Consider the following 23,127-nt stretch of genomic DNA (forward strand, 5'->3'; position numbering starts at 1 on the left):
GTCTATCCTCAGAACTTAAAACAGTGCCTGGCATACAGCAAGCATTCAAAGTAGTGTTTGTTGGGAAAATAAATGATGGGTGGGTACTGTGAAGACAATATAAATGGTTTTTAAAAGCACAGATGAATTTTTAAAATTTTAAATTTTATTGGAGTATAGTTGATCTACAATGTTGTGTTAGTTTCAGGTATACAGCAAAGCGATTCAGTTATACATATGTTCATTTTTTTTTTTAGATTCCTTTCTCATATTGGTTATCACAAAATATTGAGTAGGGTTCCCTGTGCTATACAGTAGGTCCTTGTGGGTTATCAAATGGATTTTAAATGTTCCACATACCTGGGAATAATGTTATGTAACAGTGAGTTTATAGATAATAGTTGTTATTTTTTGAAGTACTCATTTCCTGTTAGATAGCTTCCACCCTACATATTCAGGACTGTGATCCTTGATTAAATTTCCTGTATCTCTGAATTCACGGGGGAGGAAATATTTCTTTAAATTTATTTTTAAATTACATGCATTACATCAGTGTGTTCTCATGGTAAAAATAAAACAAAATAACAGATATATGTATGGAGTAAACAATGAAAACACTTTTTCGTCTATTCTCCTAATGGTAATTTCTTCCCCAGAGATAACCCCAGTTAACAATTCATTGTGAATTTTTCTAGGCCAGTGCTGTCCAATAGAACTTTCTGTGATGATTGGAATGTTCTACATCTATGATAATGCAGTAGCCACTAGCCACATGTGGTTATTGAGCAATTGAAATATGGCTAGTGGAACTGAGAAACTGAGTTATTTTATATAAATTTAATTAATCATAACTTTGCTAGCATGTGAAATGAGTGCACTTGTGTGGTACTTTGAACATTCTTTGGCATTGCTCTTCTTTGAGATTGGAATGAAAACTGACCTTTTCCAGTCCTGTGGCCACCAATGAGTTTTCCAAATTTGCTGGCATATTGAGTGCAGCACTTTAACAGCATCATCTTTTAGGATTTGAAATAGCTCAGCTGAAATTCCATTACCTCCTCTAGCTTTGTTCCTAGTGATGCTTCCTAAGCCCCACTTGACTTCACACTCTAGGATATCTGGCTCCAGGTGAGTGATTACACCATCATGATTATCCAGGTTGCTAAGATCTTTTTTGTACAGTTCTTCTGTGTATTCTTCCACCTCTTCTTAGTATCATCTACTTCTGTTAGGTCCATACCGTTTCTGTCCTTTATTGTGCCCATCTTTGCATGAAATGTTCCCTTGTATCTCTAATTTTCTTGAGGAGATCTCTAGTTTTTCCCATTCTATTGTTTTCCTCTATTTCTTTGCACTGATCACTGAGAAAGGATTTCTTATTTCTTCTTGATATTCTTTGGAACTCTGCATTCAAATGGGTATATCTTTTCTTTTCTCCTTTGCCTTTTGTTTCTCTTCTTTTCTCAGCTATTTGTAAGGCCTCCTCAGACAACCATTTTGCCTTTTTGCATTTCTTTTTCTTGGGGATGGTTTTTTATCACAGCCTCCTGTACAGTGTTATAAACCTCCGTCCATAGTTCTTCAGGCACTCTGTCGATCAGATCTAATCTCTTGAATCTGTTTGTCACTTCCACTGTATAATCATAAGGGATTTGATTTAGATCATACCTGAATGGTCTAGTGGTTTCCCCTACTTTCTTTAATTTTAGTCTGAATTTTGCAGTAAGGAGTTTATGATCTGAGCCATAGTCAGTTCCCAGTCTTGTTTATGCTCACTGTATAGAGCTTCTCCATCTTTGGCTACAGAAAATATAATCAATCTGATGTCAGTATTGAGCATCCAGTGATGTCCATGTGTAGAGCTGTCTCTTGTGTCTTTGGAAGAAGGTGTTTGCTATGACCAATGCATTCTCTTGACAAGACTGTTAGCCTTTGTCCTGCTTCATTTTGTACTCCAAGGCCAAATTTGCTTGTTATTCCAGGTGTTTCTTGACTTCCTACTTTTGCATTCCAGTCCCCTATGATGAAAAAGACATCTTATTTTTATGTTAGTTCTAGAAGGTCTTGTAGGTCTTCATAGAACTGTTCAATTTCAGCTTCTTCAGCATTACCAATTAGGGCATAGATTTGGATTACTGTGGTATTGAATGGTTTGCCTTGGAAACAAACAGATCATTTTGTCATTTTTGAGATTGCACCCAAGTACTGCATTTTACACTCTCTTGTTGACTATGAGGGCTACTCCATTTCTTCTAAGGGATTCTTTCCCACAGTAGTAGATATAATGGCCATCTGAATTAAATTCGCCCATTTCTGTCCATTTTGTGCATGCTAAGTCACTTCAGTCATGTCTGACTCTGTGCGACCCCTTGGACCATAGCCCACCAGGCTCCTCTGTTCATGGGATTCTCTAGGCAAGAATACTGTAGTGTGTTGCCATTCCTTTCTCCAGGGGATCTTCCCAACCCAGGTATCAAACCCACATCTTTTATGTCTCCTGCATTGGCAGGCGGGTTCTTTACCACTAGCGCTACCTGGGAAGCCCTATCCATTTTAGTTCACTGGTTCCTAAAATGTCGATGTTCACTCTTGCTGTCTTCTGTTTGACCACATGCACTTTACTTTGATTCATCGACCAAACATTCCAGGTTCCTATGCAATATTGCTCTTGAGAGCATCAGATTTTACTTTCACCACCAGCCACATCCACAACTGGGCATTGTTTCCAAGAACTTCCAGATTTGCAAGCTGGATTTGGAAAAGGCAGTGGAACCAGAGATCAAATTGCCAGCATCCGTTGGATCATAGAAAAAGCTAGATAAAAACATCTGCTTCATTGCAGAAGGCTGGGTGCCTAAGAATTGATGCTTTTGAACTGTGGTGTTGGAGAAGACTCCTGAGAATCCCTTGGACTGCAAGGAGGTCAAACTAGTCAATCCTAAAGGAAATCGATCCTGAATATGCATTGGAGGGACTGATGCTGAAGCTGAAGCTCCAATACTTTGGCCACCTGATACGAAGGCCCAACTTATTGGGCCAGACCCTGATGCTGGGAAAGACTGAAGGCAGGAGGAGAAGGGGGTGACAGAGGATGAGATGGTTGGATGGCATCACCGACTCAATGGACATAAGTTTGAGCAAGCTCTGGGAGATGGTTTAGGACAGGGAAGCCTGGCGTGGTGCAGTCTATGGGGTCACAAAGAGTCGGACATGACTGAGTGACTAAATGACGATGACAAATCATAACTTGAATTTAAATTGTCACTATGGCTATGTGGTATTGGTCAGCACAGTTCTCACCTATTTCTATACAATTCCCTAGTTCTCTCTAACCATAAATGATATCATACTGTACAACATGTGTATATATTGTTTTGTGACTTGCCTTTTGCATTCATAAAAATGTCTTAGAAATTGTTCCCTGCCTGTGCAGGTGTATCTCTCTTGCTGTTTTTAATGGTGCCTATTAGTTTAGAATATGAGCCGTACTTAGTCAAGTGAAAAATGGGTATTTCTTGGTACTGAGCTATGTACTGGGCCTCCTCTTCCTGTGTGCCACTGCTCTTTGTTGAGTCTTTGCACCAGCTGCCTGATCTGAGATTCTTTGTCATCAATAACACTGTCCAAGAGTCCAGTGATTCACATGTGTTAGGCCTCTAGTCACCTCTGAGATCTACTTTGTCTTTACTCTCTGTTTTCAGAAGATTAAAATACTCTGATCCCAAATAAAATCAGGCATTAAAAAAATACCTTCAGTGACAAGTAGATACAAACCTGACAGCATGGGACTGAAGGATGAACTTTGGGCCATCTTTTTGTGTTTCTGATTTTACAGTTCTAAAGTCAGTCAGTCCTAAAGCCAAAGACCTCCATAGGGGAAGGAGAGTCTTTCTTTGTCTTCTCTCTTACATATCCTGACTAAAATGTTCTGTTGTTGTACAAGTCTTTCCAACTGGAAGACATTCTTTAGACAATTATGACTTTATTAACTATGGGTAATTCACTTTTCAATTGATTTCTGTGGTTTTTAACATGCCTCATCAACATTTATTGGCTAAATTTATTGAGCCTGGCATCATACTGTTATATACACCATATCAGTCAAGGCCTTGGCGAGACATAGACGGCTTACTCTAAAGGGGGAATTTAGAGACAGCTTAACAAAGGGACTCGGAGAAGGCAATGGCACCCCACTCCAGTACTCTTGCCTGGGAAATCCCACGGACAGAGGAGCCTGGTGGGCTGCAGTCCATGGGGTCGCAAAGAGTCAGACACGACTGAGCGACTTCACTTTCACTTTTCACTTTCATGCATTGGAGAAGGAAATGGCAGCCGACTCCAGTGTTCTTGCCTGGAGAGTCCCAGGGATGGGGAGCCTGGTGGGCTGCCATCTATGGGGTCACACAGAGTCGGACACAACTGACGTGACTTACCAGCAGCAGCAGTAACAAAGGGACTCTTTTTAAAGGCATGCACAGAGTTTAAGGAAACCTCAAAGTATGGTATGGGTGTAGTACCTGAAGCCTAGAAACACTGGGAGGCCTAGACACATTGCCAGCCCTAGGCAGGAAAGGGCTACGGGGAGAATGCGGTTACCAGAAGCTCATGGAGCTATGGCTCTCAGGCAGAGGGCGGGACTAGCATACTAGTTCCTCTCAGGGAGGATACCAGCGAGATGAGTACCCTCTTGTTCTACCCTCCAGCATTTTTCATGCTTCCCATGGACCCAACCCAACTGGAAGCAGGAAGGCAAGAGAACCCAGTGGTGGAGTCCATACAGAAAGCCATACGCTGAGGAGTAAAGAAGGTGGGAAAGTATGTATTGTGGAGAGGCAGAAGGAAGACGTTAATCACGCATACATCATTTCATTTACTCCTCACAACAACTTCATGAGATAAATCTTTTTTTTTTTTTCGAAATGACTGCTCCTTTTTATTATTATTTTTTCTTTTATTTTTGGCTGTGCTGGGTCTTTGTTGTGGCATGCGGGCTTTCTCTAGTTGCAGTGTGTGAGCTTAGTTGCCCCACAGCACGTGGGGTCTTAGTTCCCCACCAGGGATCAAATCCATGTCCCCTTCATTGGAAGGTGGATTCTAACCACTGGGGAATTCCTGGGCAATTCCCAGGGAAGTCCTGAGATAGATCATTTTACTATCATTCTTTTATGGATGTTCTGGATGAGGATACTGAAGGTTAGAGAGGTTAAGGACCAGCAATTTTCTAAAACTCAAATTTAGAAAATCAAATGGCCACTGATTTATGGAACTAGGGTTTGAACTCAGGCCTGACTGAATAGCCCCACTGTAGTTAAAAGTAGCTTAGCTTAAACAAGTTGGCCTGTCACCCTCAGTAGTACCATGCTAAATTTTGATTGGTTGATTAACTTGCTGTGTGATTGAGCCTGTTGTCAGTCAGAGATGCCTAGTGCATAAATAGAGGTTCTACTGACCACTTTTGCACTCAAGTAATGTTTGTATTGTATATTTTATATAGTGCCTAGAGCTGGTGATGGACAGGGAGGCCTGGCGTGCTGTGATTCATGGGGTAGCAAAGAGTCGGACATGACTGAGCGACTGAACTGAACTGAACTGAATAGCTTTTAAGTAAATAGTTGATAATGTCCAGTTGAACATATTCTGCAAATGAAATGCCCAGTATCTAGTCTTCCCCTTAAGAAGACTGATGGGAACATGCTTTCATGTGGCACTGCCATGTAGTTTGCGTAACCAGAGCTTTGTATAGGCAATATGTCCGCATGCAATGACTGGGTGTTCTGAAATCTTAAATTAGGTACAAGTTTTATTGCAGTCTAGCTCCAACTCTGTGGTCTGGCAAGGCCTTTGCATATGAGAGGTTCAGGGCGCTGGGCCAGGACTTCTTAACCCTTTAAAAATCCTCACTCTCCTCTAAACATAAAAATTTCATGGGCCTCTCTAGCCCTGAATTTGGTATATGGCTTCCTAAGGGGGCATAGTCTATCCTCTGATGATCTCTATCAGTCAAGAGGCTTAATTTCGATGACTTGTATGTTGAAGAGGGTAGACTTTTCCCTCACATATAAAATTGCTAAAAATTTAATATGCCTGTTCAAACTAATACCTCTTCCTATTCTAAAAAGGCCACCCTTCACCTTTGAGGATTGCTGCCCCACAGCCAATTTTGTTTTTCCCTTTCTTATTTCCTCCCCCACTCCCTTATCTATCCTATAAACATCTGGCATCATATGAAACACACAGAATTCGATAGTTAGTAAACACTCGACAATGTGATCTGGTGATTTGGAGTCTTAAGCTGAGGCTTGTTTATATGTAAGTAATCTGGCCTATTTCACTAAGTCTGGGTAAAAATGAAGTCCCACGCTTTTGTTTTTTCAATTGTTTGCTCCCCCCTCACTTTTCTAATTAGCGAGAAGTCCAGTATCTTGCTTTTGAGACCCCTTTGTCCTGATTATCTTAGAATCCTAGTGTGTCCTCAGTTCAAAGGGAGCCCAAAAGGTCACTGAGTCTGAGGGATCTACCCCTGCTGTTGCTTCTTGCTGCCACTTGGTGTCACTGTTGAAGACAGGTCCTTTACAGTTCAGTGGAGGCAGTACCTGCCTCTCAGGGTACAAATTAAATGAACTAATACATGTGATAGCATATAGACGGATACATGGCACTAGGTAAGCACTTGAAGGTTTGTATGTTATGTTATTGGGGCTCAGTTTTATGTCTCATGTGGGGCCTAGACCAGAGAATCCTTGGAACCATCCTAGCTCTGGCAAACAGTGAAGAATAGATGGGGGCCTGGGTGTCCTGCAGGCTGATATAGAGCCTGAAGGCCAGGATGGACCAGTCAGGGTCCCCCTCGAGCCTCTGGTTGTCTTAATCCTGTTGTCCTGAGGTTGGTCTGCCATTTGTAGGTGGAGGGGACAACCTGATAGCATAGAATTCCTTCTCTAAATGTATTTATTTATTTCTGGATATGCTGGGTCTTTGTTGCTGTGTATATTTTTTTCCAGTAGTTGCAGCAAGCGAGGACTACTCTCTAGTTGCGATGCACAGGCTTCTCATTGCAGTGGCTTCTCTTGTTGTGGAGCATGGGCTCTAGAGCACGTGGGCTTCAGTAGCTGTGGCTCCCAGGCTCAGTAGGTGCGGCTCCCAGGCTCTAGAGCACAGGCTCAGTAGGTATGGCTCCCAGGCTCTAGAGCACAGGCTCAGTAGGTATGGCTCCCAGGCTCTAGAGCACAGGCTCAGTAGGTGGGGCTCCCAGGCTCTAGAGCACAGGCTCAGTAGGTGGGGCTCCCAGGCTCTAGAGCACAGGCTCAGTAGGTGGGGCTCCCAGGCTCTAGAGCACAGGCTCAGTAGGTGGGGCTCCCAGGCTCTAGAGCACAGGCTCAGTAGGTGGGGCTCCCAGGCTCTAGAGCACAGGCTCAGTAGATGGGGCTCCCAGGCTCTAGAGCACAGGCTCAGTAGGTGGGGCTCCCAGGCTCTAGAGCACAGGCTCAGTAGGTGGGGCTCCCAGGCTCTAGAGCACAGGCTCAGTAGGTGGGGCTCCCAGGCTCTAGAGCACAGGCTCAGTAGGTGGGGCTCCCAGGCTCTAGGGCACAGGCTCAGTAGCGTGGTGCATAAGCTTTGTTGCTCCATGGCATGTGGGATCTTACTGGATCAGGGATCGAACCTGTATGTTCTGAGTTGGCAGGTGGATTCTTTACCACTGAGTCACCGGGGAAGCCTTAGAATTCCTTCTAAATCAAATGATTTGCTATGACTCAGAGGAGGAGGTTCTGCGATGTTCAGGCTGCCAAAAACTGCCTCAGATCACAGGGCTGGTTGATGATAGCTGGTCCTTAACCAAAGTCTTCCTGAAAGTAGAGCTTGAATTTCAACCTAGGAAGTATCCTAGAGAACAAGCCTGTCTGACATTCATTTATTTTTACACTCTTCCCATTCTAAGCACAGTACCTTGTACATAACAAGAAGTACCCCATCTCCATGTCAACTACTGTTAATGGACTACTCACATGCTCACAAGTACATTTAAGAGCATCCTCTGCCTTCCATCTCTTTGCTTCATCTGTTTTCCTACTTCTAGGTCACAATGATGAAGAACAAAATGCACAGTGCACATAAACCTGTTTTCACCTTTGAGTAACTACTGTTGCTTTACAACTCTAATTACCAGATTTCACACCCTCTACAATATATTGACACCTTTCTTGGAAAACAGCAACACCTTATATCTTTAATAAAGTTTGTGACTAGCACATAAAAGATCTCCAATTAGTAATTTATTTTAGATCATGTAAAAAAGATTCACTGGCCACATACATTGAAGGTTAACGAATCATTAATGTAAGTTAACCCCATTTGCCAATTCATTTGTCTATTTGGGTTGTGTCCTAAAAATTCATTCATGAGTCAGTTTGCTTGTTTCAATGGGGAACTACATAATACATATAATTATTCATAATATATAATATATACTATGATATATAACAGTGAACACTAATAGAAGCTAGAAGCACTAGAAATGGCTCCAAGTCATTGGGTACCAGATCCTTCACATACCTGATCCCCATCTTTCACAACACCCCTATAAGATAGGTACCCATTTTACAGATAAAAGTGAGTTTCAACTAAGTTGAGCTTCCTTTTAAGAACACACAAAGTCAGATACATTTCTTTTTAAAAAAATATTTATTTGGCTACACTAGATCTTAGTTGCATCACGCAGGATCTTAGTTCTCTGACCAGGCACCCTGCACTGGAAGCATGCAGCATGGAGTCTTAACCACCAGTGAAAGTGTTAGTCACTCAGTTGTGTCAGACTCTTTGCAACCCCATGGACTGCAGCCCACCAGGCTCCTCTGTCCATGGGATTTCCCAGGCAAGAATGCTCAAGTGGGTTGCCATGCCCTCCTCCAGGGGATCTTCCCCACCCAGGGATCAAACCCAGATCTACCCGCATTGCAGGCATGTCCCCAAAGTGAGATACATTTCTTGCCCCAAAGGCAGCTCCTGCTAAAGAGGCCATGACAGGCTACCCATGACCTTCCTCACTAGTCCGCCTCCCTTCACTAACCAGCCCCTGGGCCCCAGGTGGCACCTGACTGAGTGCCAACCAACCCTTCCTGTGGCCTCATTTGAACAGATGAACTTGGTCAAGTTGATCTTCCATTAGGATTTTGAATTGGGAAGCATGGAAAGAAGCAGAAAGTCGGTAGGAGGAGGGAGGAGTTGGGACTGAAAGGCTGAACCCAAAGCCATTGAAAGAAGGTTGGGCGGGGAGACTGAGGAAGCTGCAATGGGCCATATTCAAGCTGAAGTTTCTGAGGGAGGAGAAGGCAGAGACTTGAATGTAGTGGAAGGAAACAGAGTAATCTGAGCGGGACAGAAAGACGGACATGCAGAGAGCAGCCAGGTCAACGTAGAGCACTCTGGGGCCAGGTGCTGCCCCTTTCTCCTTTCCCCCCACAGTTTGTGTGCCAGGATAGCTGTAAAGTAAGCCTTCATCTCTTGACTTAGCTGTAGTATCTGTTCCTTTCAACCAGGAGAGTCAAATTAGAACACAGAGCCTTTAAGTGCTAGAAAGGGGATTTGAACCCCCATTTTGTGGCTACAGAGCCTCTACTGTCATCCCTGCCCCTGCGCCCCTTTATTTCTTCACAAATATGGCCCTGACCCATCATGGCCTACAAGGTCACCTTAGTGTATCTCAAAGGGAAGCAGGTAGAGACTCAAATTTCCCGAATCCATGTCTCAAGTCTTGATTTGCTTTCAGAGCCCTGAATGGGAGGGTGGGGGTTAAGAAAGCCTCAGGCAACTGAGAGGTCTCCAGACAACTTTAGGGCAGGACTCCAGCTGCCAGGGCAAAAGGTACAACAATGGGGAGAGGGTAGGGGCAGGTCAGTGGAGCATGGGGGTCCCTCCAGAATGGGGACTGGTCTTATCTTTGCTTCTACCTCCAGTTCTCAGATGTCACCTGACATGTATATAGGTGAATGAGTGAATGAATGGCAGTCTCACAGCCCCCTTCACATGTATGGATCATTCTTTAGTCTTCCCAAGTTAAGGAACACCTGTGTCTATCTCTAAGAAATAATTTGTGCAGCAATATGAGTAATGTTCACAGTGACTCGTCACCTTCAGCTTTAAAAATATTGAAGATGAGGTAGCAAAGACCATGGTAAGGACGTAGTTCAAAGACGACAGATGGATTCTGGATTGCACTTGCCCCTTGTTTACAGAAATACGGCTCACTTTGTCTTCCTCTGTCTAGAGAGAGTGAGGTTTTCATTTTAAGAGGCTGACTCAAAAATGCAGAGCCACTTCCTGGGCAGGCTTCCAAGTGACTACATCTCTCTGACAGCGCTCCCCAGAGCCCCAGCCCGAGCTGCCTGGGGCGGGGCCTCCAGCCGTTGGTGGCTGTTGGAACGACCAGAGAGGAGCAGTTATCTGCAGCCCGCCAGAAATGCTGGGCTTTTAGGCCCTCCCCGGGCACAGATAACTGCTTGGGCCTTTGCGCTAAAGAGACGTCAGAGTTTGTGATTGGCCAGGCCGCTGTGTGTGAAATACAGATGTCTGCCACACTCCTGACCATGGCATTCCTTCCAGCCGAGTACCCCCGGGTGTGGGTAAGTCTGAATGTTTGAAGTCTGCCCTGGTTGTTTGTGAAATGCTCCAAGCTGAGCATCGTGCCTTTCCAGGGGGCATGACTTGGCATGTTCCTTAATCCTGCTAAGCCTCAGTTTCCTTTTCTGCGATGCAGAGATGATATCATCCTGTGCTGTAGAAGGACAGAATGCCTATAGGAGGAGAGCAGTGTCTAGCCATCATAGGGTATTGCAGGGCCTGGGGGAAATAACATGTTCAGGGCACCACGTCTGGTACCTGGCAGATAGTACATGCTAGAGAGCTTATTGCTGAAGCATCAGTCAGGAAAAAAAAAAAAAAGCCTTCATGAACAATATCCCTGTTTTTCTTTCTAACAGTATGAGATTTCTCTGAAAGACTGAGTGGATATCTTCTACTTAATCATCCACATGTAGCCAACAGAGGTAAAACTTCAGGGGAAGTCAGTGCCAAAGCCAAGGCTGTCAGACTGAATTTACTCCCTTTCTCTTTTTTCCTTCTAGACCCTGACTGCACCTGCCCCATTTGCAGATGAAACGAGTTGTCTGTGCCAAGCACCCCATGAGAAACTGACCATTGCTCAAGCCCGCTTAGGGACACCAGGTGAGGCTGTACTACTTATTCTCTGGCGGGCCCTGTCCTGACATCTCAAGTGGCAGAAAGGCCCATCATTATGTGAGCAGCTCTTGCTTCAAATTGGAGACACACATCTAGCGGTGATCGCATGGGGCGGGAAGGGTAAACGCCGATGTCGATCAACTGGACCAAGCAAAGTAGCCAAGGAAAAGATGTTGCAGGATCCTGGAGTTGCAGCCCCAGCTCTCTTCTTTACTTTCTACCACCTGGGCATCATGAGAACAGTCTGAATCTGTTTCCTCATGTGCAAACAGGGCTTTTTATGACAACTGCTGCTGCTACTGCTGCTAAGTCACTTCAGTCGTGTCCAACTCTGTGCAACCCCATGGACCACAGCCTACCAGGCTCCTCCATCCATGGGATTTTCCAGGCAAGAGTACTGGAGTGGGGTGCCATTGCCTTCTCCATTTATGACAACTAGATTGCATTAAACATACCATTGCATTTTTTAAAAACTGTGAAGTCATAGAAAAACCTACGCTACTGTAATTATTATCATTCTTAAAAGTCTGTGTTTTAAAAGTTTCTCCAAGTATGCCCTGGCTCTGCTCTAGGAACTTACTGTTCATTCCTTTAGCCCCTACCAGAGATGGAGAGGGAAGAGATGTAAAAAGAACTGTAAGGTGCTATCTCTGTTTCCTAAGAGCGTTCACTATAATTAAAGAGACAAGACAACTAGATAGGAAATAAAAACCCACCAGTAGCTTGCATGCATGTTCTTAGGGGTTAAATCCTGCAGCACAAATGATAGCTGACAGTTTTGAGAAGGGCAGATTCATCTGGCTTCAAGCAGTCAGGCAAGACCTAATCCCAGACCTGAGCTGATCTTTCAGAAAAAGTACGATGGGTTCTTTGTGGGCAGAAAATGGAAGGATATTGTGGGCAAGTGAGATAGGAGTAGTGAAGGCGCAATGATAGGGAGGGAGTGTATGGCGTTTCTGTCGATTGGGATGGAGTGAAAAATAAGACTAGTCCAGCAGGTGAGCCTTGAGCCATTTGAGACGGCATAATTCTATGGTTTCCACTCACCAGCCCAAAAAACAAACATCCCAAATGTAATAGAATCCATGGGACAAAGGACAGTTTGCTTAAGAGCAGCAGATATTTATGAAGTACTTACTGTACACTAAATTCTTTATCTTTATTGTCATTTCACTATCACAGCCCTATGTGGTTGATACTTTTAGCATTTCACAGGTGAGGAAGTGAAGGCTTTAGACCAGGGGTCCCCAACCTCCAGGATCAAGTGCCTGATGATCTGAGGTGGAGCTGATGTAATAATGACAGAAATAAAGTGCACAATAAATGTAATGTACTTGAATCATCCCCAGACCATCCCCACCCCAGTCCATGGAAAAACTGTCTCCCACAAAACCAGTTCCTGGTGCCAAAAAGGTTGGGGACCGCTACTTTAGAGAAGCTGTGAATCTGCAGAAGATCGTTTAGCTGGTAAGTGGCAGTGTTTCTCACATTTGAGTCTGTCTGAGAGTAACCCAGAGGGCTTATTAAAACACAGGTGGCTGGGCCTTACCCCCTGATTCAGTCCAACTGGGGTGAGACCCAAGAATGTGCGTCTCTAAGAAGTTCCCAGGTGAGGCTGCTGCTGGGGAACCATGCTTTGAGAACCAGTGGTAAGTGCTAAAGCTGGGATTGGATCTCAAACCTGTTTGTGCTCAAGCTTGATCTGTTGGCCATGGCACTCTGCTGCCCTTTAAGAAGAGCTTCGAGGGAGTGAAGTGAGGAGCAGAGCAGGCAGTTAGAGGGCTTTGTAGTGACTTCTTTGTTTAAATTTACTTATTTATTTTTGGCCACACTGGCTCTTTGTTGCTGTGTGGGCTTTCCCTAGTTATGGTGAGTGGGGCTGCTCTCTAGTTGTGGCGCACAGGCTTAGCTGCCCTGTGGCATGTGGGATCTTAGTTCCCGGACCAGGGATTGAACCCACGTTGCCTATGTTGACAGGCGGATTCTTAACTACTGGATCACCAAGGAAGTCCTTATAATAACTTGTTGTGAAAATTTAGGCAAGAAAAGCCTTGAGGAGACAGTGCAGAGCAGCTAAACCAGTGTGCAAAGAATCACCTGGAAAGTTTGTAAGCAGCAGAGGTTTTTGCTCACTCTCCCAGACTCCTAAATCTAGCGTGGAGCCCAGGCATCTGCATTTTTAACAAATAGCCCAGGCAATTCTGAAGTTGGTGACCTCTAGACCATAGCCTGAGAAATGCTGACGCAGCAATAAATCTAAAAGGTGGAATCAAAGTCCAGGTGGTTATGAAGAGAACAGACTTGACTTCAAGTTAAAGGATGAGCTTTAGGCCCAAGCAGAAAAAGATCCTACTTTTCTAAGGGAAAGGAAAAGGGGATTTAAACTTGCTTTCCATTTGCTAGGTGCTGTGCCCTGTATGTACTCTAGTTAGTCTTTGCAAAAACTGGTTAAGGTGGGTATTTTTGTGCCCTCTCTGCTGACAAGGCCGGTGACACTTGGAGAACTGGAAAGTAACTTGTCAAATGTCCCATCTGACCAATAGAGCTGGGATTCGATCTCAGGTCCCTCTCACCTCATACCCCTGCTTTGTCCACCACAATGGGCTGCCCTGTGGAGCATGCGCCACGGCAGCCCATGGAGCTCAGTGAGAACATGCTCAGACTTTGAAATGGAGGCTAGCAAGTGTGTGAACAAGACAGAAGCTACGATCTTCTGTAGTGGGAGGACCATCTCCATGCCCACTGCTATTTTACCAGTACCTGGAGAAGTACTGTATGCTCAGTAAATACTTTGTGAATGAATGAATGAACGAATGAAAGACTGGGACAAGAAAAGGAGCTCATCAGTTGGAAACAGAATCAGAGAGGGTTTGACCTGCTGCTGGGGGTCACTGAGTGAGACTGAGTACCTGTAGGCTAACTGCCCAGTGTTTGTTTGCTGTTGCTGTTTCAATCATTTATTCATTTTATTTTTGGTGGCACTGGGGCTTTGTCGCTGCACTCAGGCTTTCTCTGGTTGTGGTGAGTGGGGCTGCTCCTAGTTGCGGTGCACGGGCTTCTCATTGCAGTGGCTTCTCTTGTTGCAGAACATGGGCTCTAGGGCATGTGAACTCAGTACCTGGGGCTCGCGGCCTCTAGAGCACAGGTTCAGTAGTGGTGGCACACAGGCTTAGTTGCTTCATGGAATGTGGGATCTTCCTGGACCAGGGCTCGAACTTGTGTTTCCTGCATTGGCAGGAGGATTCTTACCCACTGTTCCACCAGGGAAGTCCCGCCAAGAGGTTTAAAGCCTAAGACTCAAGTTAGAATAAGATGGTGCATTTTTCAAATAGCTGTACAGTGAGCTCTGTGGTACACAGGTCATTAGAGGAGGGGTGAGAGGGAGCAAAGGTGAACTACTACTCTCAGAAATTCTCCCCTTTTATCTCAGGTGACCATACTGGGAAGTCATCCAGGAGAATTTGTGATATTTGGTGGGCATCTGGCCAAGGGAACTTCTGTTAGGAAATCCTTTATTTAGAGCATCTTTAAAATTTTTATTTTTTTAATTTTTTTGGCTGTGTTGAGTCTTCATTGATGTGCACAGGTTTTTCTCTAGTTGCACAAAGCGGGGGCTACTCTAGTTGCAGTGTGTGAGCTTCTCATCGTGGAGAAGCTTGTAGCATAGCACAGACTCTAGGGGGCTGTGGACTCAGTAGTTGTGGCTGTCGGGCTCTAGAGCACAGGCTCAGTAGTTCTGGCACGTGGGCTGAGTTGCTCCATGGCCTGTAGGATCTTCCTGGATCAGTGATTGAACCTGTGTCTTCTGCACTGGCAGGTGGATTCTTTACCACTGGACCACTGGGGAAGCCCTACTTAGAACTTTTAATGTCAGTGTTAAAATGTGACAAGAAGTTAGTTCTTTGATTACTTACAAGGCACATATTCATCTTAGACCACACTCTGATAGTCACTGAGAGTGGTCCTCAAACTTTAGCTTGCTTAGAACCCCCTGCAGGCCTTGCTAAAATCCTCTGCTGGGCCCCTCTCCCAGATTTTGGTCTGGGTGAGGCTCGAGTATTTGCATCTCTAACAAGTTCCTAGGTAATGCCTGTCCTGGGAGTATATTGCTAGAACCACTGCTTAAGAGTAACTGTTGTTAGTGGTTGGAGCAAGTATTGTGGCGGTTATCTAAAGAATAGTTGTTGCATTGGATTGTTACTAGAGAAGCTCACAGAGTTTTAAAAATATCTTGCTATTTGACTATTGTTTAAGAAAACAAGAAAAACGTCATTACCTTTTTGAAGTGTTTGGTAATTTTCAAGACTAGTAAGCACACTGAGCGCCGAAGAATTGATGCTTTTGAACTGTGGTGTTGGAGAAGACTCTTGAGAGTCCCTTGGACTGCAAGGAGATCCAACCAGTCCATTCTGAAGGAGATCAGCCCTGGGATTTCTTTGGAGGGAATGATGCTGAAGCTGAAACTCTAGTACTTTGGACACCTCAGGCAAAGAGTTGACTCATTGGAAAAGACTTTGATGCTGGGAGGGGTTAGGGGCAGGAGGAGAAGGGGACAACAGAGGATGAGATGGCTGGATGGCATCACAGACTTAATGGACGTGAGTCTGAGTGAACTCTGGGAGTTGGTGATGGACAGGGAGGCCTGGCGTGCTGCGATTCATGGGGTCGCAAAGAGTCGGACACGACTGAGCGACTGAACTGAACTGAACTGAAGCACACTTCTGTGGCGCTGTCTTGAACATCCCGTCAAAAAAGGGAAAGAGACCTGTACTGGGGGTTTACAGTGTGTTTCAGGATTATAGTTGTAACTAAAGTCTTTCACTAATTCCTTCACTAGCCCATTTTATGACTTCATACGATCGCCTCCTTTATGTTTCCCAGGCTTAGGTCTACCCAAACAGGGGCTGGTGTATAAATTCTCAGAGAGGCTGCTCATAGCTTTTAGCTCCTGGACCTCATCTGTGAGGTCAGAGGGTGAGGATCCTTAAGAGAAGGAGCACAGTAGAGCAGTTGGAACTAGCACATTTAAAAAAAATTATTGAAGTATAGTTGATTTACAGTGTTGTGTAAGTTTTTTCTGTACAGCAAAGTGGCTCAATTATACATACACATATATTCTTTTTTATATTCTTTTCCAGGGTATTTTTGTCACAGGGTATTAAATTTAGTTACCTGTGCAATACAATAGGACCTTCTCATTTATCCATACTATATCTAACAGTTCGCCTCTGCTAATCTCAAACTCCCATTCCTTCCCTCCCCTGCTCACGCCCCTTGGCAACCGCAAGTCTGTTCTCTATATCTGTGAGTCTGTTTTTGTAGGTGTGTTGATTTGTATTGTATTTTAGTTTCCACGTTTAAGTGCTATCACATGCTTTCTGTCTTTTTCTTTCTGACTTCCTTCACTTAGTATGATGATCTCCGGGTCCATCCATGTTGCTGCAAATGGCATTGGTTTTTTTTTTATGGCATCTTTTTGATGGCTTTGTTGATGCCTAATGCCAATCTTTTTGATGCCATCTTTTTGATGGCTGATGGCATTGCTTTTCTAAAATGGCATCTTTTTGGTGGCTGCATGGTATTCTATTGTGTATGTGGACCACATCTGCTTTGTCCATTTGTCTGTCACCAGGCATGTAGGTTGTTTCCATGTCTTGGCTAGTGCAGATGGTGCTGCTATGAACATAGGGGTGTATGTATCTTTTTGAAATGCAGTTTTATCTGGGTATATGCCTAGGAGTGGGATTGCTGGATGATAACAGCGACTCCATTTTTACCTTTTGGAGGAACCTCCATACTGTTCTCTATAGTGGCTGCACCAGTTTACATTCCCATCTGTGTAAGATGGTTCCCTTTCCTCCACACCATTTCTTATTTACAGATTTTTTAATGATGGCCATTCTGACTGGTGTGAATACCAGTAATACCTCATTGTAGTTTTATTTGCTTTTTTTAAATAATTAGATACATTAAGCATCTTTTCATGTGGTTTTGGCCATCTGTATGTCTTCTTCAGAGAAATGTCTGTTTAGGGCTTCTGCTCATTTTTTGATTGGGTTTTTTTATTGTTGTTGAGTGGAACTGGCACCGTTAATCTTAGCTGAACTTGTCCAGCTGTGGAGCTATGACCCTCCAAGGTTTATTAGTATGCATCCTGAGACAGAAAGAATCAGTCCTCTGCCTGGAGATAAAGGACAAGTTCAAATGATTGTTGCATAGGTTCCTTTCCAGTAAAGCCGACTGAGGAAAACTCAGTTGTGATTTCTTACTTTCCTTCACAAAAAGGGAATTTGATTGTTCTGTTCATGGTGATATGTATAAAGCTTTCAAAATGCATGTTTCAAGAACCACCTTAATGAATTTTGCCTTAATTTTGTGTCACCTGTACTGTAATTTACTTAATTTTTCTTTAGATATACTCTTTTTTAATTTTAATGTATTTTAAAAAGCAAATATCAATCTTTATCATTGAATGAAAGTAGCATCACTGCCTATAAGTAGAAGAAAATGATAAAGTTTATATAAAACTATGTAAACTTTATAGGGACTTCCTTGGTGGTCCAGTGGTTAAGAACCTGCTTTGCAGTACAGGGGATGCAGGTTCAATCCCTGGTCTGGGAACTAAGATCCCACATGCCAGGGAGCAATTAAACCCTCATGTTACAACTAGACCCAAGGCAGCCAAGATGAATAAATAAAATAAACATTTTTAAAAAGCTATGTAAACTTTATAAATAGGAAACTATTAGATTTTAAAAGTTTAATTTTTTGCCACCTTTTTTTGTACATCAGTTGTACATTAAAAACAAACTAAAGATAATTACTGGGCATTCAGTAATAGTCTATCTTTCTCTTTTTTAAAAAAGACTCCATATTGGCATGTAGTTTTCTAGGAGGCATCATGAGTTAGAAGAACATTTGAGTTTGGTTTGCACTCAAACTCTCCTATCATATTGTATATCACATTATCATATCTTAAATCAGTTGTATGATGCTGGGTAAGCTCCTCAGCTTTACTGAGTTTTCATTTGTCCCTCTATGAGAGAGGATAGTAAGTCCTTTCTCCCTTATCTATTTCACAAAATTGATGGAAAGATTAAGTGAAATACATATGCTTTGTAAATCCATGTGTACTTTTAAAAAATAATTCGTTTATTCATTATGTTTATTCTTTTTGGCTGCACTGGGTCTTTGTTGCTGCACACAGGTTTTCTCTAATTGTGGCGAGTGGGGGCTACTCTAGTTATGTGCAGGCTTCTCATTGCAGCGGCTTCTATGTTGCGGAGGACAGGCTCCAGAGCTCTCAGGCTTTGATCCAGAGCTTGCAGGCTTTGGTAGGCTTTGTGGTGCACGGGCGTAGTTGTTCTGTGGCATGTGGAATCTTCCCAGACCAGGGATTGAATCCATGTTCCCTGCATTGACAGGCAGACTCTTAACCACTGGTTCACCAGGGAAGTCCCCCAAATGTACTTTTAAGGCATTGTTAACAAGCTCCTTTGAAAGAGCCATAAGAAAAAAATGAATAATCACCCTTTTATTGTTGCCTGAATCTGAAACAATATCAAGAAACCCCATAACATGCCCTGCAAAAAATGTGAACTCACATGTAATGTAGTTGATGATTGCCTCCTATCTGGCCAGATGGTATGTATATATTTAACTTTTTGACCAACTGCCAAACTGCTTTCCAATGCATTTGTACCATTTTACATTCCCATCAGCAGTGTATGAGAGTTCCGTTTGCTCTATATCCTCCCCAGCACTTGGTATGGTCAATAATTTTTGAAATTTTTAGCTATTCTAATGAGTAGGAAGTAATATCTCAGGATAACCTTAATTTGTATTTCCCTAATGACTAATGGGGTTGAGGATCTTTTCATGTCCTTATTTGCTATCTTCTATTTGGCTGTTGAAATTTTTTTGCTCTTTTAAAAGAGTTGTTTATCTTAGTATTGAGTCTTGAGGGTTCTTTATATATTCTAGATACAAGTCTAAAATACATACTTTCTAAATATTTTCTCCTGAAGACTTGCCTTTTCATATTTGTAAAAATGTCTTTTGAAGAATAAATATTTTAAATAAGGTTTAATATATATATATTTTTGTTTTATAGTGTGTCCTTTTTGGTTCCTATGTAAGAAATTTTTTCCAAACTCAAAGTCACTACAATTTTTTTCTTTTTTCTTCTAGAAGTTTTATTTATTTTTTAAAACTTGGAATATAATTGCTTTACAATGTTGTATTAGTTTCTGCTGTACAACAAAGTGAATCAGCTATAGGTATACATATATCCCCGATATATATATATATGGACTGCAGCACGCCAGGCCTCCCTGTCCATCACCAACTCCTGGAGGTTACCCAAACTCATGTCCATTGAATCGGTGATGCCATCCAACCATCTCATCCTCTGTCATCCCCTTCTCCTCCCACCTTCAATCTTTCCCAGCATCAGGGTCTTTTCCAATGAGTCAGCTCTTCACATCAGGTGGCCAAAGTATTGGAGTTTCAGCTTCAGCATCAGTCCTTCCAATGAACACTCAGAACTGATCTCCTTTACGATGGACTGGTTGGATCTCCTTGCAGTCCAAAGGACTCTCAAGAGTCTTCTCCAACACCACAGTTCAAAAGCATCAATTCTTCGGCACTCAGCTTTCGTTACAGTCCAACTTTCACATCCATACATGACTACTGGAAAAACCATAGCCTTGACTAAACAGACCTTTGTTGGCAAAGTAATGTCTCTGCTTTTTAATATGCTGTCTAGGTTGGTCATAACATTTCTTCCAGGGAGCAAGCGTCTTTTAATTTCATGGCTGCAGTCACCATCTGCAGTGATTTTGGAGCCCAGAAAAATAAAGTCAGCCACTGTTTCCACTTTTTCCCCATCTATTTGCCATGAAGTGATGGGACTAGATGCCATGATCTTAGTTTTCTGAATGTTGAGTTTTAAGCCAACTTCTTCACTCTCCTCTTTCACTTTCATCAAGAGGCTCTTTAGTTCTTCTTTGCTTTCTGCCATAAGGGTGGTGTCATCTACATATCTGAGGTTATTGATATTTCTCCTGGCAATCTTGATTCCAGCTTGTGCTTCATCCAGCCTGGCATTTCACACGATGTACTCTGCATATAAGTTAAATAAGCAGGGTGACAGTATACATCCTTGATGTACTCCTTTTCCTGTTTGGAACCAGTCTGTTGTTCTGTGTCCAGTTCTGACTGTTGGTGTTGCTGATTCATGTCAATGTATGGCAAAACCCACTACAATGTTGTAAAGTAATTAGCCTCCAATTAAAATAAATAAATTTAAGAAATAACTGTTGCTTCCTGACCTGCATGCAGATTTCTCAAGAGGCAGGTCAGGTGGTCTGGTATTCCCATCCCTTGAAGAATTTTCCACAGTTTGTTGTGATCCACACAGTCAAAGGCTTTTGTGTAGTCAATAAAGCAGCAGTAAGTAGATGTTTTTCTGGAACTGTCTTGCTTTTTTGATGATCCAGTGGATGTTAATATATAACATTTATTTTTCTCTTTCTAATTTCACTCTGTATGACAGAGACTCTAGGTTTATCCACATCAATACAAATGACCCAATTTTGTTCTTTTTTATGTCTGAATGATACTCCATTGTACATATGTACCACAGCTTCTTTATCCATTCACCTGTCGATGGACGTCTAGGTTGCTTCCATGTTCTAGCTATTGTAAATAGTGCTGCAGTGAACATTGGGGTGCATGTATCTTTTTGGTTTTCTCAGGTCTTCTAGAAATTTTATAGTTTTAGCTTTGCATTTAGGTTTATGATCCATCTTGAGTTAATTTTTGTAAATGGTGTGAGATATATGTTAAGTACAGCCCTTTTTACTGTTCCCTTTACTTTAAGATGCTGAATAACTTACGGAAATTTGGAATGTAAGATCCAGGTAGTTAAAATAATCAAATTTTACCCACAGTAGTGTACCATGGTCATTATTTGTATCCATGATCTTCAAGAAAATATTCAGCATCATTTTGGTGTTACCTGTAGTTTGTCATATTTATTAATAAATTATTTGAAACATGGCAATTAATGAGTTGTATACAGATTTGCATTTTGCTAGAACATCACATTTATCTGATATACCTTGCTGTGGTCATTTAGGATAAACAGGAATTTACCTTAAGTACTTTTCAAAAAGCATAATAATCTGTAGGCAGAAAATCTATACTGCCATTGTATTCAGTTTCTATGATATTTAATGTATTACCACAGATCTAGTGGCTTAAAACAATGCATATATATTCATTATGTCATAATTTCCACGGATAAGGAGTCTGAGCCTAGCTTAGCTGAGTCCCCTATTCACAGATTCACAAGGCTGCATTCAAAGTGTCACTTGGCTTATTTCTCTTGACTCATGATAGATCTGTATTCGAGCTCACTCAGGTCATTGGCAGAATTTATTTCCTTGTAACTCTAAGACCAAGGGTCTAGCTTCTTGCTGGTGGTCAGCCAGAAACCACCCTCAGCTCCTAGAGGCCACCTGCAATTCCTTGCCATATGGCCCTCTAAAGTATGGCAGCTTGCTTCTTCAAAGCCACCAAGGGAGAAAGATTGAGTCTGCTAGCAAAATGGAGTCTCACACACTGTAAAATAATTATGGGAGAGACATCTATCACCGGTGTCATATTTTCCTGGTTAGAAGCAAGGCGTAGGTCCTACTCCCATTTCAAAGGGAGAGGATCACACAGAGGCAAGAGCATGAGGTAGGAGTCATTGGGAGCTACTTTAAGGTCTTTCCACCATGGCTATGGAGAGACTTTTTGATCATTGCCAAAGCTGTAGCTTCACAGGCCAGTGGTTCCCAGCATAGACTCCTTGGAGAGTCCCTAGATGCCTAAAAGGATGTCCAGAAAAACCTCCAACCAAAGATTAAAGCAAATGTATATGTAAATTAAGTTAAGCCACAGTCTATTAAAAATATTATGGAGAATTTCAAACATTCATGAAAATAGAACAATATAATGAACCTTCATGTGTCCATCACCCATACTTAACAACCACCATCCTGTGGCCAGTCTTGCCTCATAAATTCTCCCCTCATGAATTATTTGCAACAAAATCCCAGACTTCATATCATTTCATCCATAAATATTTCTATATAATGTCTTAAAAATAAGAGCTCTGATATTTTAAGATATAACCACTATACCATTACCTCACCTAAAAAATTAACAGTAATTCTTTAATATAATCAAATATCTAGTGTTCCAATTTCCAATTGTCTTTTCTTTTTTATTGGAGTCTAGTTACTTTACAATATTGTGTTAGTTTCTGCTGTATAGTGAAGTGAATCAGCTGTTGTATACATGTATCCTTCCAGTTGTCTTTTTTTTTTTTACATATTTTACTTTTATTAGGAAAATTTCAAACATATATAGAGGAAAAGAGATTATTAGCAACATAGCCATGTGTGTGTGTCTCATGTATAACCCCTCTGTTTACCCTGTATTCCCAATCATTTTTGAAGCCAATTCTATACAGCAGATCATTTTCTATATATACATTTTAGTATCTACCTCCAGTTGTCTTATGTCACCATTTATTTATAGTTTGCTCGAACCCAAATCCAAATAATGTCTGTACATTACAATATGTTGAGATATTTTTAATATATCTTTTAATCTCTAAGATCCCCTCTTCATCTCTTTCTTTCTTCTTTTTTTTCTAAGTTTATTTGTTGAAGAGATCAGGGTTTGAGGGGTTTTTTTTTTTTCGGTCCTGCAGAATTTCTTAGTCTGGCAATTGCTGACACACTACAATTCAAAAAAGTGAGCTTATTGCAAAACCAACTCCATAAATACTCTTCAAAGATCTACTAAATAGCCTAATTATATCATCATTCTTCACTTCACTTTTCTTTCCTCCCTGCTTCC

At 42.3% G+C, this 23,127-nt stretch overlaps 1 protein-coding gene across 1 annotated transcript in view; it reads left to right on the plus strand.

The window, feature by feature from the left end:
• Positions 1-23,127, plus strand: part of PCYT1B (phosphate cytidylyltransferase 1B, choline) — a 122,175-nt gene that overhangs the window by 25,716 nt on the left and 73,332 nt on the right. The window contains exon 2 of the mRNA XM_052663519.1: positions 11,097-11,196. Coding sequence (XP_052519479.1) covers positions 11,097-11,196 — 100 coding nt within the window. The remainder of the gene's footprint in view (positions 1-11,096; positions 11,197-23,127) is intronic.

Source organism: Budorcas taxicolor, chromosome X (genome assembly GCF_023091745.1).
Source record: "Budorcas taxicolor isolate Tak-1 chromosome X, Takin1.1, whole genome shotgun sequence".
Classification (NCBI taxonomy): Eukaryota; Metazoa; Chordata; class Mammalia; order Artiodactyla; family Bovidae; genus Budorcas; species Budorcas taxicolor.